The 21,833-nt window shown below is 42.5% G+C and overlaps 1 protein-coding gene across 8 annotated transcripts in view; it reads right to left on the bottom strand.

The window, feature by feature from the left end:
* Window positions 1-288: 288 nt before the first annotated feature.
* The window catches only part of AMPD2 (adenosine monophosphate deaminase 2), a 226,115-nt gene continuing 204,570 nt past the window's right edge, over window positions 289-21,833 (bottom strand). For all 8 annotated transcript variants that reach the window (XM_075853644.1, XM_075853647.1, XM_075853645.1 and 5 more), the window contains 3 exons: window positions 19,201-19,374; window positions 18,981-19,091; window positions 289-4,127 (listed from right to left, as the gene is read on the bottom strand). In XM_075853644.1, coding sequence (XP_075709759.1) covers window positions 3,867-4,127; window positions 18,981-19,091; window positions 19,201-19,374 — 546 coding nt within the window. In that variant the 3' untranslated portion in view covers window positions 289-3,866. The remainder of the gene's footprint in view (window positions 4,128-18,980; window positions 19,092-19,200; window positions 19,375-21,833) is intronic.

The raw sequence follows: 21,833 nt of genomic DNA, 5'->3' as shown, positions 1-21,833 counted from the left end.
ATTGCAAAGAGTCGACTGCGCTTCAGACTGACCGACAGTAGCAACATCATCAATACCGGCTAACATCACATGCCTCACCAAAGAGAAGCAGCTCCAGCCATCACATTAGGGGTGAGTTAATTAAATGTTTGATGAAATATAGCAGGCTAATTTTTAAGTTTATACGCGAATGATGTTATAAATATCCAAATGGCCCTTTTCAGAAAAAAGGTTCCCCACCCCTGATATAAAGCAAGAAACACAAACTACTCCTGTTGCGGTATTTGTATGTTAAATGAATACACATGATCCATGGGCTCAATAATATTTATTGTCATGCAAATTCCATTATTTACCTAATAAAACGTATTAACGTTTGGAGGAGAAATGTATAAGATAACAATGTGCAAACATTAATAGCTCCTGAGCATGCAGGAAGTACAGTAATATAACACTATGACACAACCACAAATGCACAAAAAGTCACGTTATGATAAGTTGAGTCAGATTCTCTAATTTCTTTTTCTAAATCTAATTATCATGAAATAATGTTTTGATATTGGTCCCGAAATTTCAAACCTAATTAAAATACGGAAATCTGTAGAGAACATGTTGACAGGCTAGCCTAGCTTGACTCAAATAAAAATGCTGGTGTGATTTTCTGATTTAATGGAATCAGAGCTAGAAGCTGACATATGAAACAGATTAACATGAGACATAGTCTATTTCTTATCAGTGATTTTCATACCAATGTATGCGTTTCTTTTCCAAATCCAGTTCTACTGGCTCAGTCAGAGGCGGCCAAATGCAAGGAAAGAATAAAAACAGCAATGGATTCTAGCAGAGAGAACCTTCTACTGTTCCTTGTTGGTGCCTGTTCAAATACACACAATTTGCTTAGTTCACTATCTACACAATTCTTACAACTCTCAGCATGCACTCTCACCTGTAAGAAAAATATACCTTTAGTATAAAGTGGCCATAGTGCTAATGAAAATTGTGGACACACAGGATATAAAATGTTTTTGAAAATGAATTGTGACCTAGCATTATGTAGCATACATTTTTAAATGTCTTAGTTGCCTTACTCTTCAGATTTTGTTACAGCAGATGTACATGAGTTCTTCTTGCCTTATATCTACTTATCATAAATGTTCCACACCTCTTAGTAGGGCTGGGCGATTTTGCCAAAAAATAGAATCTCAATTTTTTTCAACACTATGGACGATTTTCAAATTGAATCTTGATTTTTTAGATTTTTGTTAAATAAACTGAAAAAACCCAAAACTAAGATAGGGTATTTATGGTACATTGCTAGTAAACAATGTACAGTATATATGGTGTGGTGCATATGAGCAGCAGGAGAACAGTGAGACCTGAGGTTAAATTCAGATAAGGTCCCATTCACATCAATTTTTTCCTACGGTTAGCGTGTACGCCTGGAAAGAGCCAGACAAACACGCTTAAGGCCCTTTTAACACAGGGCAATTATCGGGCAGACAAGCGTTCATATAACGCTTGTTACCAATAATTGCCCTGTGTAAACAGGGCAGTGATCAGCAGATGAACGAGCAAACGCTAATTCATTTGCTGGTCGTATCGTTTTAAAAAACTTTATTATTATCGTTGTTGGCAGCACATCTGCCGACATGATAATAATGTATGTGGACGAGCGATTAGAGGAAGGAGCGCGTCTCCATACATCGCTTCTTGTGACAGGAGCAAACAAGCGCCGATCAACGAGCGGTCTTGTTGATCCGCGCTCGTTCAGTGTAATAGGCTCTTTAACGTGTCCTTATGTTACAATTAGCCTGGCGTAAATTATAATAAATTTATTAGGCTGAAGTGGTCACGCTCTTTTCCAGAGGTCCGTGGCAAGTCTCTTAGATTTATTATCAGCAGTACTACACAGAACTAGTGACCCTGCTGCATTGTATATCACCAGCACTGAGGCTCCTTCACTGACTCTGCTCTCTGCTACAGCGTTATCACAATTGAAGATAAGGAAAAGCAATTCATTTACCCATTCAGTTCCTGCTGCGTTTCAAGGTTTAAAGAGGTTCTGCCACCACATTATAAGTGCCTATGTAATCTGATCGGCGCTGTAATGTAGATAACAGTGTGTTTTATTTTGAAAAACTCATTTTTTAGCAAGTTATGAGCAATTTTAAATTTATGCTAATTAGTTTCTTAATGCCCAACTGATCTCGCTGTGCTGTCACATACACCCACATTAACTTTACTGAAGTGTCTTGAGAGTGAATAGAGATCACCTCCAGTCAGGACGCGATGTCTATTCACACTCCCGACACTTCGGTAAAGTTTGTGTGGGACTTAATTTACAGCACTGCATGATCTCACGAGAGTGTGAATAGACATCGCGTCCTGGCTGGAGGCAATGTCTATTCTCTCAAGACACTTCAGTAAAGTTAATGTGGGTGTATGTGACAGCACAGCGAGATCACGCTGTGCTGAGTACAAATGGACATGAATAGAAAGAAGTGTATGACGCTGATTGGTCAGCATCATACACTTCTCTTTACAACGCCCAGTTAAGCATTAAGAAACGAATTAGCATAAATTAAAAATTGCTCATAACTTGCTAAAAAATTATCGGTTTTCAAAATCAAAAACACTGTTGTTAACTACATTACAGATTATATAAGAGATAGGGCACTTATATTGTGGTGACAGAGCCTCTTTAAGAAGATACATATAGGGTGGCTATAGCTTCTTAATCCTTGAAATGCAGCAGGAACTGAATGGGTTAAGAAGCTTCCCGGGAGAACGGGACTCAGTATAAAACAATCTCTGGACCCACAGTATTACACAGAGTTAGCAAACCCCAGTCCTCTCACTCCTGTTCCTTTTCATTGTCGGCATTCATTAAAGTAGTTGTGCTGTGCAGCGTATCTGCTTGTTAATAAAGCTTTTTTTCCCCTCTCCTGCTATGGAGGCGGGGCCTGTAACGATTCCCGGCAAATCCAGAATCGTGGCAACTTCAAATGGCGAATTAATTAATTAATTTGATTAATCGCCCAGCCCTACCTCTTAGAGCACAATGCAGCATTAAAATAGCAGTAACCTTATTGTCCACTTTTCCCTATGGAAACCTATTTTCTCCTACCCCCTCTCACAATCATGGGTAACATAGATTTCAGTGTTCTGTCATTAGATTCATGAGCAAAATGTAATCTTTCACCTTAAATCGCATTGACTGCAAAATTAGTCTGATGATGATAGTCTAAGTCATAGCATCAAATGTAACTCATAATGTGTTTTCTAACCAACATTTTGAGCATCTTAACATATTTTCATATCTGGAAATTTTGCCAACCTTTTCTCTGTTTTTTGTTAATTTTTACGGCTTTTTCTCCTGTTGAAGTTCATTTCATGTAAATGGCGTGCATTTTAGAGACATCGCCTATCATGCTTTCTGTGATACAGTTTTTTGTGTATCACATTCTTACAGTCTGCACACACAGGCTCTGTTCACATCTGCGTTGGGGTCCTGTTCTGATGTTCCGTCGGAGTTTTCCGTCAGAACGGGACCCTGAGCCGACACAAACTTACACTGACAGTCGATTACGCTATTGCTTCTTGCAAAACGACGGATCCGGTGCACAAAAGAGACAAACGGAAACCACCGGCACCGGCTCTGATTTCAATGGTGATGGAAACGGAAACCTCTGGTTTCCATCGGTGTCAGTTTGTGTCTGTTCAGGGTCCCGTTATGACGGAAACCTGCGACGGAACGTCAGAACGGGACCCCAACGCAGATGTGAACAGAGCCTTCAACATCCTTTCTCGATCGTTCATATGGTGAACCCCATGCACTCTGTCATCTACAAGCCTTATGCCCTTCCCCTCCAATCTCCTTGATCTTATTAAGGTTTCTCTTTCTCCTCGGCCATGCTTCCAGGGTCTTCTCCTTTGGAAGTTCTGTGCAGTCCACCTCCCATACACAACATTTCTTCAGGGATGGTGTCCAGTTCTCCACTCTGCAGAGCCTGTGTGATTAGCATTAGCTCTTCACATAGCGTCTCGTATCGATACCCAACCCGTATATCAGGCACATTAGTTCTGCGAATATCATTTCCCTCTGGACATTCTAGAAGATAATTAGGCCCCAGCCAGTAACTCTTTACCTATCATAAAATAAAAACAACACATTTTGTCATATAATTATGATCAGAATTGTAACTATTATTAGCAGATGATAAGTATTTGTGAATAAAAACACAGATCACTACCATCACATATCAATAAATAAGCGGTTTAATATTCATTTTCTAGATAAAGGATGGAGACCTGCAAATCATTCTCTTAGCACATGTGGCCAACTATGCACCCACCCACATTTAAAATCGGTGAAATCACGCTGTTCAGCAATTACATCTTGTACTAAACGCATTCACATTCTAAGGGTAAGGCCAGGCAGTGTGGCCACATTGCGTTTATGTTGCGCTTTTAAACCGCAGCAAGTCATTTTTCAATAGAAGTCAATGGTGAAATTTGAGTTATGGACAGACTGCTGCTATTATCTTACAATGTTTTTTTTGTGCGGTTGAACACATCTTCATAATGTACGACCGCATGTGGTTAATGACCATGTTGCCAAAGTTGTTGCTGAACTGCTTGTGTTTTTGCTAACAGTTCTGCAATGCATTGTAATAAACTATATACAGGAAGCACCTAACAAACTTCAACACGAGTGAAAACTATGTCCATAAACTATTTCCTTTGTAATGCTGCAGTTCTGTTGCATTTTTGAGAGACAAAAAGCGCATACAGTTGTCGCATGTGGCTTTCAAAACGCAACAAAACCGCGTCAACGACGCACCGTGTGGCCTTACCCTCATACATCCCAGTGATCTGTCATTAGCAATATCTGTGTAATAACCACTTCCTATAAAATATTCTACTGGTCATAATAAACTGTCCATTAAAGTATAGCACAGATACAATTGTTGCGCTCAACCAGTGTCCCAAATGCAAAGAAAGAAGATATAGCCTTTGTCAACCGGCGCCACAAATAATTGGCAATTTTGTTCAGTTGTCTAACAGCCAAAATGCACTAAACTTACGCTAAAGTTACACACCATGCTTTTAACCCCATCCCAACATCCGCCGTATATATACGGCGCACGTCGGGTGGGGGAGTATGGAGCAGGCTCACGAGCTGAGCCCGCTCCATAGAGCAAGTGTGTCGGCTGTGTGTTACAGCCGTCACTTCCGGGTAACGAGTGGGATCCCGCTCCAGCGCGATCCAGCTTGTTAAGCCCTTTAAATGCCTCGGTCAATAGTGACCGCGGCATTTAAATTGCTAAAAACAGGGGTGCGACCCCCTGTAACTTTCCAACGGCCCCCCCCTGCGACGAGATGGGGCGGGGGTGACGTTGGTTGGCATGGCAGCCTGGGGCCTGATGAAGGTCTGCCATCTTTGTACTCCTCAGAATCACGATATACTGCAATACATTAGTATTGCAGTATATCGTGCAAGCGATCTAAAGTCCCCTAGGGGGACAAGTAAAAAAAAAAAAAAAGTGAAAAACTGTAAAATAAAGTTTTTTAATAAAAAAATAAAATAAAAATAAATTAATAGTTAAAAAAAAAACTTTTCCCTCAAGCACAATGTCAAAAAAATTAAAAAGATAACATAACTGGTATTGACATATCCGTAAAAGTCTGAACAATTTCAATATATCATTATTTAGTCCGCACGGTGAACGACGTAAAAAATAAAAAACATCAGAATTGCTCTTGTTTGGTCACTTCATCTTCCACAAAAAATTAAATAAAAAGTGATCAAAAAGTTTCATGTACCCCAAAATGGCACCAATATAAACTACATCTCGCCCCGCAAAAAAATAAGCTCTCATACCGCTAAATCGACGGAAAAATAAAAAAGTTATGGCTCTCCGAATATAGCTACAAAACTAAAATTTTATTTTTGACAATCAGTTTTTGCCTTGTAAAAGTAGTAAAACATAAAGAAAATGATATAAATTTGGTATCGATGTAATCGTATTGACCCGCAAAATAAAGTTAACATGCAGTTTTTACTTTACGGTGAACGCCGTAAAATCAAAACCACCCAAAACATTGAGGAATCGCTGTTTTTTTCCTATACCACCCCACATATATATTTTTTCATGTTTTCCACTACATTATATGGTACAAAAAATGGTGCTGTGAAAATTTAAAACTCGTCCCACAAAAAACAAGCCCTCATACGGCAATATTGATGGAGAAATAAAAAAGTTATGGCTTTTGGAGGAAAAAACAAGTGAAAATCCGAAAAATGGATGTGGAGGGAATTGGTTAATATTCATGAGAGAACATATAGGCAAACATTGTGCAATCAAACTCAAGCTGGTCAAAGGGCATTACATCTGATTTTATTTTCACCCACAAACATCAGTTAACCCCTTAACGACACAGCCTAGTTTGGGCCTTAAAGGCAACCTGTCAACAGCATTTCACCTATTAACTGATTCCCGACCGATGGCTGTGTACTTACGGCCAGCGGTCAGGGTCCTTAAAACCCGCGCCATAGACTATTTACGGCGCAGGTTTTAGCTTGCTGCCCGAGCGATTGGGCAGCTGAATGTCGGGTCTCCGGAGTCAGTGACTGCCGGGGGACCCTGAGGAGAGGACAGAAGCAGCTTTCGCCAACGGTCTTTTCTGACCTTTGAGGGACAGACCATAGTAATAAAAAAATAAAAGTAAAATAAAGTGCAAAAAAATATAATAAATACACATAAACTACCCACCCCCCAAAAAAACTTTTAAAAAGTAAAAAAGCTTATTTTTTTTACTATTATTTTCAAACTTTAAGCCTAAAAATTCTAAAATAGCAAAAAGGATGTGTATAAAAATGATAAAAAATAAATAAACCTGCATTGTCTACGGAAAAACCATCGCAAAAATCACGTCGCTAGCCCAACAAATAAAAAAGTTATAGCTGTTTAACGAACGAATGCTAAAAAGGGCTAAACGGTGTCTGGTCCTGAAGGATCAAAATAGCCCGATCCTGAACTGGTTAAACCACATAGAAAGGTTTGCAAATACCCTGTCATGCAATCACGATAGAACGGACCACACGAGGTGTACACCACCAATTTGTATACAGTAATTGGGAATGGAAAAGAAGGAATAGTGTGTGGCCTTGTAGGAAAAATAGTATGTCAAGAAAATAATAAAGTTTATTTAAATTTACATTACAAAAATATTAAAATGTCCAATGTAGGCATGAGTATTAGTGCAGAAGACCCTTGATTCTACACTTGGTAGGGTCAAAATTAGCCCCAATACATAAATTATTCCCAACTGTAGTGCCACATAGTGTTTGCTATATTGTTACGATCTGTGTTAAAGTCTATCACATGCCTAATTGATGGCACCTGGATATATAGGAGAAAAATAGTGTGTAGCTAGGGATATGACTGTGCAATCTATTTAAATATGTGAATTGTCCCTACACTATGACATGGTTGTCTGACTCATAGATGATAAATACTATAAGCCCCAGAAAATGTATCTCGTAAACTTAACAGATACAAAAAGCTAGAAAGGGGTTTATGGGACCCCGTTCTAGGGATAGGTGCGGGTCCCAGAGATGGGACCCGCATATATCTGACATTTATGACATATCCTGTGGATATCTCATAAATGTCCAACATGGGAAAACCCCTTTAAGTCTCAGACCCCATTTTTCACATTTGACACTGTGTCACTTTATCTGCTAATAACTTTGGAATGCTTTTATTTATCCAAGTGATTCTGAGATTGTTTTCTCACGACACATTTTACTTTATGTTAGTGGTAAAATTTGGTCAATACCTTTAGTGTTTATTTGTGAAAAACACCTACATCTAGAGAAAATGTGGAAAAATGTCCATTTTTTAAAATTTTAATGTATCTGCTTATAAGGCCAGAGTCACACGAACGGTGTATACGTCTGTGTAGCTCACCGCGTGTCCTATTCTGGTGCATTTTTGCGGATCAAGCACTGTCACCTGAGTGCTGTACCCGATTCACGCTCCAGTTGCTAAAGAAATTCGGAGAAAAAAAAAAAGAAATAAAAAAATGTGCACCAACACACATCAAAAACTGATGCCACACGGAAGAAACACTGATGGCCCACGGAACTCTAACGCAGGAAAAACGCGGCATTTTTTGTGGAAGCAAAACGGACACGGTCGTGTGAATATAGCCTAAGGCCTGATTTACACGAGCGTGTGCGTTTTGCGCGCGCAAAAAACGCTGCGTTTTGCGCGCGCAAAAGGCATTTGACAGCTCCGTGTGTCATCCGTGTATGATGCGCGGCTGCGTGATTTTCGCGCAGCCGCCATCATAGAGATGAGGCTAGTCGACGCCCGTCACTGTCCAAGGTGCTGAAAGAGCTAACTGATCGGCAGTAACTCTTTCAGCACCCTCGACAGTGAATGCCGATCACAATATACAGCAACCTGTGAATAAAAAAAGACGTTCAAACTTACCAGGAACTGCCTGCTTCCTCCAGTCCGGTCTCCCGGCCGTTGCCTTGGTGACGCGTCCCTCTCTTGTCATCCGGCCCCACCTCCCAGGATGACGCGGCAGTCCATGAGACCGCTGCAGCCTGTGCTTGGCCTGTGATTGGCTGCAGCTGTCACTTGGCCTGAATTGTCATCCCGGGAGGTCGGACTGGAGGAAGGAGCCGGGACTTATCGGTAAGTCCGAACTTCTGTTTTTTTTTACACGTATATGTATATGGCGATCGAAAGTCACTGTCCATGGTGCTGAAACAGTTTAAGTCTTTCAGCATCGTGGGCAGTGACTGTCTCCTGACGTCGCGTACCCGAACATTTTTTGCCGGGTTCGGTCAAAACGAGTTCGGCCGAACCCGGTGAAGTTCGGTGCGCTCATCTCTAATTTGACACTCCGTTTGGATGTTTGTAAACAGAAAAGCACGTGGTGCTTTTCTGTTTACATTCATCCTTTTGACAGCTCTTGCGTGATTTTCGCGCATGCAACGCAGTAGCGTCCGTGTGGCATGCGTTGTTTTCATGCATCCATTGACTTCAATGGGTGCGTGTTGCGTGAAAAACGCACGATTATAGAACATGTCGTGAGTTTTACGCAACACACTCACGCTGCGCAAAATTCACGCATCGTCTAAACTGCCCCATAGAGTAATATAGGTGCGTACGACACGCGTGAAAAGCACGCGCGTATATTACGCTCGTGTAAATGAGGCCTAAGACAGATAGTAATACCACACAAAATAGTTACTAGTCAACATTGCCCATACGTCTACTTTATGTTTGCATCATTTTTTGAACGTCCTTTTATTTTTCTAGGACGTTACAAAGCTTAGAACTTTAGCAGCGATTTCTCACATTTTTAAGAAAATTTCAAGTCTTTTTTATAGGGACCAGTTCAGTTCTGAAGTGGATTTGAGGGCCTTATATATTAGAAACCCCCTAATTTTAAAAACTGCACCCCTCAAAGTATTCAAAGCAGCATTAAGAAAGTTTCTTAACCCTTTAGTCGCTTTACAGTAATTAAAGCAAAGTGGAGGTGAATTTTTTTAAATATTTTTTTAAAGAAATTCCATATTATTCAATTTTTTCCTGTAACACAGAAGATTTTACCAGAGAAACACAACTCAATATGTATTGCCCAGATTCTACCGTTTTTAGAAATATCCCACATGTGGCCCTAGTGTGCTAATGGACTTTAAGAACAGGCCTCAGATGCAAAAGAGCACCTGGTGGATTTTGGGCCCCCCTTTTTATTAGTATATATTTTTAGGGACCATGCCACATTAGAAGAGGTCTTGTGGTGCAAAAACATAGGAAACACTCCCAAAAAGACAATATTTTGGAAACTAAACCCCAAGAAATTAATCTAAGGGTATAGTGAGCATTTTAACCCCACAGGTATTTTGCCGAATTTCTTGGAATTAGACCGTAAAACTTTAAATCTAAATAGCATATATAAAGTACAGTGAAGTTTACCGCTCAGACGGCACTGGTAACAGTCCAATATCATTCAGTATAGACACTCTCTCCCAGAAAAATGCAGTGGACAGTCCGCAATCCAATGAGGGTGTGGATGGTAATTCTTATCCTTGTAGTTCCACCAAGCTCCTTATCGTCTCCCTCCACATTCAAAGAACTCCTGGTAGGAAAAGGATCTTATGTCTAGAAGTAACAAGAAATAAAAGCATCAAGGTAAGTAAAAATCGTTAAAATTTCTAGGCGGCACGCCAAACACTCTCGCCCGACCTTGGGTTTCGCCCTTCCGGCTTCCCCAGAGGAAGCCGGAAGGGCGAAACCCAGGGTCGGGCGAGAGTGTTTGGCGTGCCGCCTAGAAATTTTAAAGATTTTTACTTACCTTGATGCTTTTATTTCTTGTTACTTCTAGACATAAGATCCTTTTCCTACCAGGAGTTCTTTGAATGTGGAGGGAGACGATAAGGAGCTTGGTGGAACTACAAGGATAAGAATTACCATCCACACCCTCATTGGATTGCGGACTGTCCACTGCATTTTTCTGGGAGAGAGTGTCTATACTGAATGATATTGGACTGTTACCAGTGCCGTCTGAGCGGTAAACTTCACTGTACTTTATATATGCTATTTAGGGTATTTGTTGGATCATACCCAATTTAGTTTTGCCTGCTCCGGTCTGAGAGAGATTTTGTGGGTATTTGAGCCAAGAGAAACCACCATTATATTTAAATCTAAATAGTTTTCACACAAAAAGTAGTTTTAGCTCAGATTCTTTTCATGTTCACAAAGAATAAAGGAGAAAAAGCACCCCAACATTTGTAAAGCAATTTCTCCCGAGTACGATATTACCTTGATATGTGGTCATAAACTGCTGTTTGGATACAATGCAGGGCTCAGAAGGGAAGGAGCGTCATTTGGCTTTTGGAGCTGAAATTTTGCTAGAATGGTTTTCGGGTGCCATGTCACATTTGCAAAGCCCCTGAGGTACCAGAGAATATTGGAAAGCCCTGAGAAGTGACCCCATTTTGGAAACTACACCCTTCAAGGCATTTATTATTTGCCTGGACATATGACAGAGCTTAGAAGTGAAAGAGCACCATGCGCATTTAAGGTCTATTTTGGTGATTTTTCACAACATTGCTCTCCAATTGCAGGGCTCTGAGGTCAAAAAGTAAAATAAACCGCCAAGAAGTGACCTCATTTAAAAAAATTAAAAAAATAACCCTCAAGGCATTTATTAAGGGGTGCAGTGATTATTTTGACCCAATACTACTCTTTTACTAGAAAATAATGTGCAGTGGATTTTACACTGATCTGCCATTTTAGTGCACAATATGTTATACCCAGCTTGTGCCAATGAAGACAAATACCTCATAAACTGTTAAGCGGTTTCTCCCGGGTATAGGAATGACATATATGTGGACGTAAACTGCTGTTTGGTCATGCTGTAGGGCTCAGAAGGGAGGGAGCAGTGTCGCACTGATAAATGGTGCCAGACAGAGGCGTAGCTAGGGGTTCAGCGCAGGGGGGAGGAAACATATCTGAGTGGGCCCCAGCCCAGTAGGCCCCCCTAATGCATTTTTACAACTGCAAAGGCGCAACCTAATCATAGTGGTTATCATTGTGAATGAGCAGGAGTGCTGTACTGTATACGCTGCTATATTATCCATGATAATTAAGTTTGAGAGCAGTATAAAAGGCTGTCTTAAGTACATTACACATGTATAGCCTAGTTTAAATGCTATCTACTACATTATGCAAAACAGTAGAAAAGAAGGGGACTATTACAATAAGAATGATTAACAGGAGAAGACAAGGCAGCTGTCTCAATATCAGAGACATATCCTAATCTATAGAAGCTTAATAGCCGACTATAATACCAGGTCAGCCGTATATCAAAAGAAGATACACATCCAAACCAACTTGATACTTGAAAGCAGCCAAATATAAGCAAGGAGAACATTGGCTCTAATCCATCACATAAACCTTATCATATACAAATCCCAGAAGCAGAGCAGGTGAGCGGCTAGAAGTACATTCATAATTAGGCCTAAAGCATGCAACTATTATAATTCAGATGGAAAAACACTTTAATATACTCATAGAAATTACATTTAAAAAACATGTTACTCGGTATATACAGGGATGATAGTAGGTTGTGTACAGGGATGATGGGGGTTATATACACGGATGATGGCTGCTTTAGCTATCATCCCTGTATATAACCCCCATAATCCCTGTATATATCAACCATCATCCCTGTATATACCAGCCATCATTCCTGTATATAACCTCCATCATCCCTGTATATACCAGCCAGGCTGGTATATACAGGTCTGATGGGGTTTATATACAGTGATGATGGCGGTTATATACAGGGATGACAGCTGGTATATACAGGGATGATAGGGGGTTGTGTACAGTGGTGATGGGGGTTATATACAAGGATGATGGCTGGTATATACAGGGATGATAGGGAGTTGTGTACAGAGATGATGGGGGTTATATACATGGATGATGGCTGCTCCAGCTATCATCCCCATATATAACCCTCATCATCCCTGTATATATCAACCATCACCCCTGTATATACCAGCTATCATTCCTGATTATAACTGTATATAATCCCCATCATCCCTGTATATACTAACCATCATTCCTGTATATAACCTCCATCATCCCAGTATATACCAGCCAGGCTGGTATATACAGGGATGATGGGGTTACATACATTGATGATGGGGGTTATATACAGGGATGATGACTGGTATATACAGGGATGATAGGGGTTGTGTACAGAGATGATGAGGGTTATATACATGGATGTTGGCTATCATCCCCATATATAACCACCATCATCTCTGTATATATCAACCATCATCCCTGAATATAACAGCATCACTCCATGTATATAACCCCCTATCATCCCTGTATATAATGGGGGTTATATAAAGTGATGATGGGGGTTACATACAGGGATGATGGTTGATATATACAGGAATGATGGGGGTTATATACAGGGATGATGAGTAGTCCAGCCATCATTCCTGTTTTAACCCCCATCATCCCTGTTTAAAGCAGCCATTTATCCCTGCATAATTTCAGAACGGGATACATCGGGGAGGGGTACTTGCTCACCCACTCCTCACACGCAGGCAGGCTTCTTCCGTTCCTGGCGGGCAGCATTAGAAGTGTGCACTAGAAGACGTGCGCATGTCTGCTAGCTTGAATGACTGTGTGGACGCGCACAGTCATGGTGAGAGTGACGGGAGCGTCGAGAGAAGAGCGGAGGAGAAGAGCAGAGCGGCAGGGAAAAGCAAAGTGGCAGGAGCGGAGGGCCCCGTTATCGCATTGAGTAGGCCCATCTCAGTGGGCCCGGAGCCACCGCCCCCTACCCACGCTACTGGTGCTAGATCTTATCCCCCTTTTAAAACACACTGCACTTTTTGTGTTGCCAAATTCTGAGTCATAACTTTTTTTTTGTTGCGACGCAGCGGTGTGAGGGCTTATTTTTTGCAGGACAATCTGTAGTTTTTATCGGCACCAGTTTTGGGTGCTGATAAAATTCTGCTATTGTTTTCTATTCTTTTTGTTTTACGGCGTACAACGTGCGCCATAAATGACATATATTTACTTTATTTTGCGGCTCGATACGATTACGGCGATACAAAATGCATATAGTTATTTTTTCTGTTTTATGGTGTTTGCACAATAAAATCACTCTTTTTAAAAAAAATAAAAAATTTCTGTGCTTCCATATTCTAAGAGCCATAACTTTTTTATTTTTCCTTTAAGAAAGCTGTATGAGGGCTTGTTTTTTTGCGGAACGAACTGTAGTTTTTTTTGGAACCTTTATTTTTGGGTACATGCAACTTTTTGATCCCTTTTTTATTCCATGTTTTGGGAGGTGAAGTGACCAAAAAATAGCGATTCTGGTATTGATTTTTTATTTCTTTTTACGCCGTTTACCACGCGGGATAAATAACATAACATAATATTTTTATAGTTCAGGCTGTTACGACCTGATTATGTACAGTTTATTTAATTTTTTTCTAATAATAAAGGACTTGATAAGGGAAAAAAGATGATTTTTAATTTTATTACTTGAAACTTTAACTTTTTTTAACCACATTTAAAAAAAAAAAAAAAATGTAAACTTTTTTTTTTGGTCCTACTAGGGACTTGAAGGTCCAGCTGTCTGATCGTTGTTAGAATATCCTGCAATACTTATGTATTGCAGAGTATTATACCTGTCAGTCTCTACTCTGGAAGGCAGCGTATTAGGTCCTGCCTAAGGCCGGGCCTAATCGCCTTGCGTAGATTGCAGACCCGGAGGCCATTGATAGGCCTCCGGTTGCCATAGCAACCATCTGCACTCGCGATTGCGTTGCAGGTGCGCAGATGGTGTTGTACCCCCTTAACCGATTTAAGGGGTAAATCGGCGAGGACCACCGCGATTGGTCCCCGGGGTATGAGCTGTGATAACGGTGTCTAGGGGGGGGAATGGCGTCAACGTACTATTACTGAGCTCAACACAAACGGTGCGCTTGTCTCGACATAATAGTACTGAGAGGAGTGGGAAGTGAATAAATAAAGGTCTACACCAGGGGTCTCAAGCATGCGGCCCCTGAGGCTGTCATCTACCGCCCGCGGGACACAGAGCCTCTAGTATCGGCTCTGCTCCGGTACTCTGTGAAATCCATGACATCGCTGTCCATATATGGACAGTTTTGTCAGGGTCTTCCCCGAAGCGGTGTCCCCGGCAGAGCGCTAGTATCGGCTCTGCTCCGGGACTCTGCGGAATTCCCTGACATCGCTGTCCATGAATGGACACGTGATGTCTGGGGCTTCCCCAGAGCCAGAGTCCCAGGCAGAACGTTAGTATAAGTTCTGCTCCGGGACTCTGTGGAATTCCCTGACATCGCTGTCCATATATGGACAGTCTTGTCAGGGTCTTCCCCAGAGCGGAGTCTCGGGCAGAGCGCTAGCATAGGCTCTGCTCCGGGACTCTGGAATCCCCTTACATCGCTGTCCACATAATACAGTGATGTTAGGAGAACAGCTGGAGTCCCAGTAGTAGCGCTCTGCCCGGGATGCTCTGTCCATATATGAACAGTGATGTCAGGAGCAGAGATGGAATCCCAGGCAGGGTGCTAGAAGCGGCTCTGCTCCGGCACTCCAGCTCTGGGCAAGACCCTGACATCACTCTCCATATATGGACACGGATGTCAGTTGCTTCCCCAGAGTTCCGGAGTAGAGCCTATACTAGTGCTCCGCTCTGGGACACCGGCTCTGGGGTTGCTCCCGACATCACATTCCGGTCCAGGAGGATCCCCTCATGTCACTGTGTATGAACAGTGACATCAAAGGTCTCCTCCAGCAGAGGAATCCCTGGCTAAAGCGTAGGCAGCGCTCTGGCTGGGGATTCCACTCCTAGAGGTAGCCCCAATGGAGCTATCTACTGGGGGTGTCTGTGGCACTATCTACAAGGGGTGTGTGTGGCATTATCTACAGAGGGCACTGTGGCATTATCTACAGAGGGCACTGTGGCATTATCTACAGAGGGCACTGTGGCATTATCTACAGAGGGCACTGTGGCATTATCTACAGAGGGCACTGTGGCATTATCTACAGAGGGCACTGTGGCATTATCTACAGAGGGCACTGTGGCATTATCTACAGAGGGCACTGTGGCATTATCTACAGAGGGCACTGTGGCATTATCTACAGAGGGCACTGTGGCATTATCTACAGAGGGCACTGTGGCATTATCTACAGAGGGCACTGTGGCATTATCTACAGAGGGCACTGTGGCAGCATCTACAGAGGGCACTGTGGCAGCATCTACAGAGGGCACTGTGGCAGCATCTACAGAGGGCACTGTGGCAGCATCTACAGAGGGCACTGTGGCAGCATCTACAGAGGGCACTGTGGCAGCATCTACAGAGGGCACTGTGGCAGCATCTACAGAGGGCACTGTGGCAGCATCTACAGAGGGCACTGTGGCAGCATCTACAGAGGGCACTGTGGCAGCATCTACAGAGGGCACTGTGGCAGCATCTACAGAGGGCACTGTGGCAGCATCTACAGAGGGCACTGTGGCAGCATCTACAGAGGGCACTGTGGCAGCATCTACAGAGGGCACTGTGGCAGCATCTACAGAGGGCACCGTGGCAGCATCTACAGAAGGCACCATGGCAGCATGGTTGATCCTGCCAGTAGCATATGCTTGTCTCAAAGATTAAGCCATGCACGTGTAAGTACACACGGCCGGTACAGTGAAACTGCGAATGGCTCATTAAATCAGAGGGCACCGTGGCAGCATCTACAGAGGGCACCGTGGCAGCATCTACAGAGGGCACCGTGGTAGCACCTACAGAGGGCACCGTGGTAGCATCTACAGAGGGCACCGTGACAGCATCTACAGAGGGCACTGTGGCATTATCTACAGAGGGCACCGTGACAGCATCTACAGAGGGCACCGTGACAGCATCTATAGAGGGCACCGTGGCAGCATCTACAGAGGGCACTGTGGCAGTATCTACAGAAAGCACTGTGGCAGTATCTACAGAAAGCACTGTGGCAGTATCTACAGAAAGCACTGTGGCAGTATCTACAGAGGGCACTGTACTCGGCCGAGTTTGAGACCCCTGGCATCTTCCAGGGCACCCAGATCTGCCAGACGCATAGGCTAATAGATTGCTTGTAAGTGTACCACAGGGTCGCTACTTCAAAAGTAAAAACAAAAAAAAAAGGCCCCCCAGCCCTACAAAAATAAACCCTAAATATTTTATTGTTTCGCAGTAAACAATATAAAAATAGAGGGAACCGCTACAGTCGGTACGTCCCGTAGAATGAGGTCAACATAATAGGAAGGAATGTGACATTTCATTGGCGCAAGTTATAGCAAAAACTATAAACTACACGGCGCATGGCAAAGAAAAAAAACCAAAAACTTTGGGAGATTTGCTTTTCTTTCCTATTTACCCCAAAACATTTATTTAAAGTTATTCAATAAAATATATGTGCTGTACCCTAAAATGGTACCCATAAAAACTACAACTACTCCCGCAAAAAACAAGCAATCATATGTACAATAACTATATCAATTTGGTACTTCAGTATCTGTACCGACACATCTAAAAAAGTTCACACGTTATTTATACTGTTATTTATACCCACCCCCCCCTCAAAAAATTTATAAAAGCCTGTCCCGCAAAAAACATGCCTCCATTCGGCTACGTCGACAGAAAAAATAAAAAAAGTTAGAGATTTGGGAATACGGTGACACAAAAATAATATTTTTTTTTATAAAACTTTTATTGTTCAAAAGTAAAAAAAAATAAAAAAAACTATATAACTTTGGTATTGCTGTTTTCATAGAATAAAGTTAACATGCTATATATGCCACATTGTAAACAGCATAAAAAAATTGCAGAAAACAATAATGGAATTGCAGTATTTTTTCCATTCCCCATAAAAAAATGTTATAAAAGTTATAACGAATATAAACTTTCTTAAAGGGGTATTCCCAGAATCGACAATTATGACCTATCCACAGGAAACTTAAAAAGTGTCTGAACTTTTTAACTGGGACCCCATCGATCGCAGGAAAAGAGCGGCGGTTGAACATGTGTGCTGCCGCTCTATTCAAAATCTATGAAAATGACGGAAACAGCGGAGTACAGCACTGGGCTGTTTCCGCTAGTACAATAGACATTGAAGGAAGCAGCAGGCGCATTATTGAACGCTGCTCCACTCAAGCTCCTCCTCACTGCGGGGGGGTGCAGTCAAGAGGAAAGGGAGGTACAGGACCCCCGTTTTCGCTATCGGTGCAGATTCCAGTGGTGGAGCCCACAGCAATCAGACAATTATTACGTACCCTCCGTACAACCGCTTAAAATTGCGATGCACTGCTTGAGCCCAATGATATTCATATACTCACGCTCCCCTCTCCCTCCAGCCGCTAATTGACACTTTTCTCCCTATTATTGTGCATGGGGAGAAAAGTGTCAATCAGCAGATGGAAGGCGAGGGGAGCGTGAGTATATGAATATCATTGTACTCAAGGCCTGCATCGTGTCCGGCACGCCGCAACAATAAAATTTAAGTGCTCCTAAACGACAACAATTTACCTAATAATTGACAGACCGCTGAAATCAGTGTGTCTGCAACTTTTTTCTGCTGCCCTCAGACAGGGCTGCATAAATATATCACAGATCCGCTTTAGATTAAATACTTTTGAGTCAGTTCCAGTTGATGATAAGTTAATAAGGAGATTCAAGTGATATATTCAAAAGAATATAGTCCAAAGAAGTGTTTACTGTTAGGGAAGCTGACAGGTCCTTTTTAAAATTATCTGCCTTTAAACAGAAGCATTCACTTTCCATATTTATAATAATCAATTTCAAATTTTTGTTTTCTTTTAATAATGTAATTTGATACGTCATCCCAGGAGGCCGGCCTGGGTGACTTTATCCCATGTCACCGCTGTTGCAGCCAATCACAGGCTGCAGCGGTCTCCTGGGATGAAACGTCATCCCGGGAGGCTGGACTGGGTGACTTCTTCCCATGTGACCGCCGCTGCAGCCAATCACAGGCTGCAGCGGTCTCCTGGGATGAAACGTCATCCCAGGAGGCTAGCCTAGCAGGCCGGTTAATGAAGCAGTTTTCCACAGCGGACATTCCAGGCAAAAAACTGCACCACAGTTTGGTGCGGTTTTTGGCCCGGAATTCACTGCGGCGCACACGCTGCGTGCTTTTACGCACCGTATCTGTCCTGTCTGAACCCGGTCTTACGCTCTAGAATACGCCTGAAAATAAGCCGTGTGAACATACCTTTACAGTTATGGCATTTTCTGTTTACAATCATTTAAGACCTATGGATTCAAGAAGCTTGAAGACACTGAACCCCAGTGGAATGATGTTTATAGAAACATATGAGCTTTACACACCCATTACTGCATGTTGTAATTAAATTGTAGACTATGGCTTTGTTACCTTGTGAGGAAAACCACTCATCAAAACACTGTTTCTGGCAAGCTCACACATGTCACAGGAGCTGAGTTTCCACACTTGAGTTGCAATGCTGTATTCTTCCATCAGAGGCTCCTGAAAACAGACTAGTTATTAGGACATATTATGAACAACAAACCACAGCAAAAAAACAAACAACAAAATGAATAAAACATTTTTCATCTGATCATTCCATCCAGAATACCTTTGTGAAATGAAACTGCAGAGGATCATCTGTGGACAGTGATACCACAAGACCACGTGACAGGAAATCAGGGAGTGGATTCCGGTGATAGCTCAGGAAAAGACTGTTATTACTCAAGGGAGACATGGCAATGCCAATTTGTGCCAGGTAGTAAAGATACTGCAATACTGGGGCCTGAAATAACATGAAAATTAGTAACATAAACTGAGAAAAGACAAAAAAAAGTGGGAAAAAACAGTCTAGTCTACAGATTTTGGTCTGTAACTCATATTAAGGTGACTAGATCACATTGTCATAAGTTCAATGTCTTTCCTTTCATATGCTAGTTTGCAACCCAAATATGTATCTATTAGGCTAGTGCTACATGGCGACTTTGGCCACAACACAATTTGCACGTTTGAGATTTGCTATGTATCCCGGCCTGCATCGCAGTAATGTAAGTGAAGGAGGGTGCGTCGCAACCCGCAAGTTGCCGCGACTTGACAAAACATTTGGATTTCGGCAAATTGCGGGTCGCAACGTGGCCACATTCACTTCAGTGATCACACAGTGATCATTGAACACGTGACCTGTGTCGCAGCCAAAGTCACCATGTAGCCCTAGCCCTATGGTCAATATCCCTTCTGAAAAATAGTCAGGAGTATTATATGCCTAACATTGCAGTATACTTTAATTTTAAACTCTCTTATTATCTGTTGTTGTCAGCATCTGAGCAACAAGGGGTTAAGGGGGCTTAAAGTGAATGTTCAGTTCTACGCTTTAAAAATAAAATTCATCTTTGGATAGTTACCTGGGCCATTAAAAGGTGCATTAGTTTGCTTTTGCAAGCTTGATTTTTTTCATGATGCTTTGCATTCTACCAATCTTCAGGACAGATCCTCCGAGCCCAGTGGGCAATTCCTTTCAGTGATACGCTTGATCACTATCTCATCACAACAAACTGCTCTGTGGCACATATTGCACACTCTCCAACTCCCTTGAGAGATCCGTTTCTTCTACATTGAGACCACTTTTTCCTACCCCCTCTCACCATTAGTCCTTCCTTTCCTCACTTCTGCTGAGATGGTTCTTCTCGGTCACTGCAGCTTACTGTGTGACATCTGAGAGAGGAAATATCCTGTGACCATATGAATGTAACGTAGTTCTTATTGTCTTTGTCCTGTGAGGAACGGAGGCTGAATGGTAAGGGTATGTTCACACGAGGGCGTCCGTAACGGCTGAAATTACGGGGATGTTTCCACCTGAAAACATCCCCGTAAATTCAGCCGTAACGGTATGTGCAGGCGCTTGAACGCCACGTCCATTACGGACGTATTTGGCGCTGCTATTCATTGGAGTCAATGAATAACGGCTCCAATTACGCCCAAAGAAGTGACGGGTCACTTCTTTGATGCGGGCGTCTATTTACGCGCCGTCATTTGACAGCGGCGCATAAATTATGCCTCGTGTGAACAGACAAACGTCTGCCCATTGCTTTCAATGGGCAGATGTTTGTCAGCGCTATTGAGGCGCTATTTTCGGACGTAATTCGGGGCAAAAACGCCCGAATTACGTCCGAAATTAGTGTGTGTGCACATACCCTAACAGGGAATACAGTGGTAAGTATTTTTTTCTAATTAAATGATTGGTTCAAGTTCCCTAAAATGTACTGTGCAACTCTCCTGCGTGGACCAGTGAACAGCAAAGCTCCCAGTATGCTGCAGAATATCTTTCCAAGTCAAATTATTGTGCTAATCTGCACCATATTAAAACACTTTTCCCGGGCTCACAGCAGCAGTTAAAGACATATTGTCCCACACTCAAGATCTTGTCCAACGAACAGCTGAGCTAGAAAACAAGACTGATAACACAGCTGGCCCTTTAGACAAGCAGAAAGCATGCAGCTATGACTTGTATGCCTGACTCTACTTACTTGAAGCTAAATAACAAAATCAGGAAAACCGTAATAACGCTGTACTATACGCATCTACTATGTGGAAATCGGGAACCAACTTCAAACAGAATCGAGGAAAACCTCTTCCTTTCCTAGAGACCCTAACATTGTTCACCTCTATACAGCATTGCTCTATTCATGCTGGCAAAGAGGAGCGTCTTCAGACCCCTCACCATGAAGCTGCAAAAGGCAAATATATAGTTCAAGTGGCGCTTTCTGTTCTTCATTTCCAACATAACACCTGATCATATACTGTCAGATCATTGGATCTCAGCTTTGCGGATAATGAAAGGATCCTGATGGTGATGCAAAGTTCCTCCCAGCCTCTCCAGCAACTTCCAGCTCGTACCTGACATTAGATGAGCAGGAGCCTTCGGTCCACCAGACTACTCGTACCGGACATTAGATGAGCAGGAGCCTTCGGTCCACCAGACTACTCGTACCGGACATTAGAGGCGCAGGAGTCTTCGGTCCACCAGACTACTCGTACCTGGCATTAGATGCGCAGGAGCCTTCGGTCCACCAGACTACTCGTACCTGACATTAGATGCGCAGGAGCCTTCGGTCCACCAGACTACTCGTACCTGACATTAGATGCGCAGGAGCCTTCGGTCCACCAGACTACTCGTACCTGGCATTAGATGCGCAGGAGCCTTCGGTCCACCAGACTACTCGTACCTGGCATTAGATGTGCAGGAGC

The sequence above is a fragment of the Rhinoderma darwinii genome, chromosome 2 (genome assembly GCF_050947455.1).
Source record: "Rhinoderma darwinii isolate aRhiDar2 chromosome 2, aRhiDar2.hap1, whole genome shotgun sequence".
Taxonomy (NCBI): Eukaryota; Metazoa; Chordata; class Amphibia; order Anura; family Rhinodermatidae; genus Rhinoderma; species Rhinoderma darwinii.
This window is presented reverse-complemented; position numbering and strand designations above follow the sequence as displayed.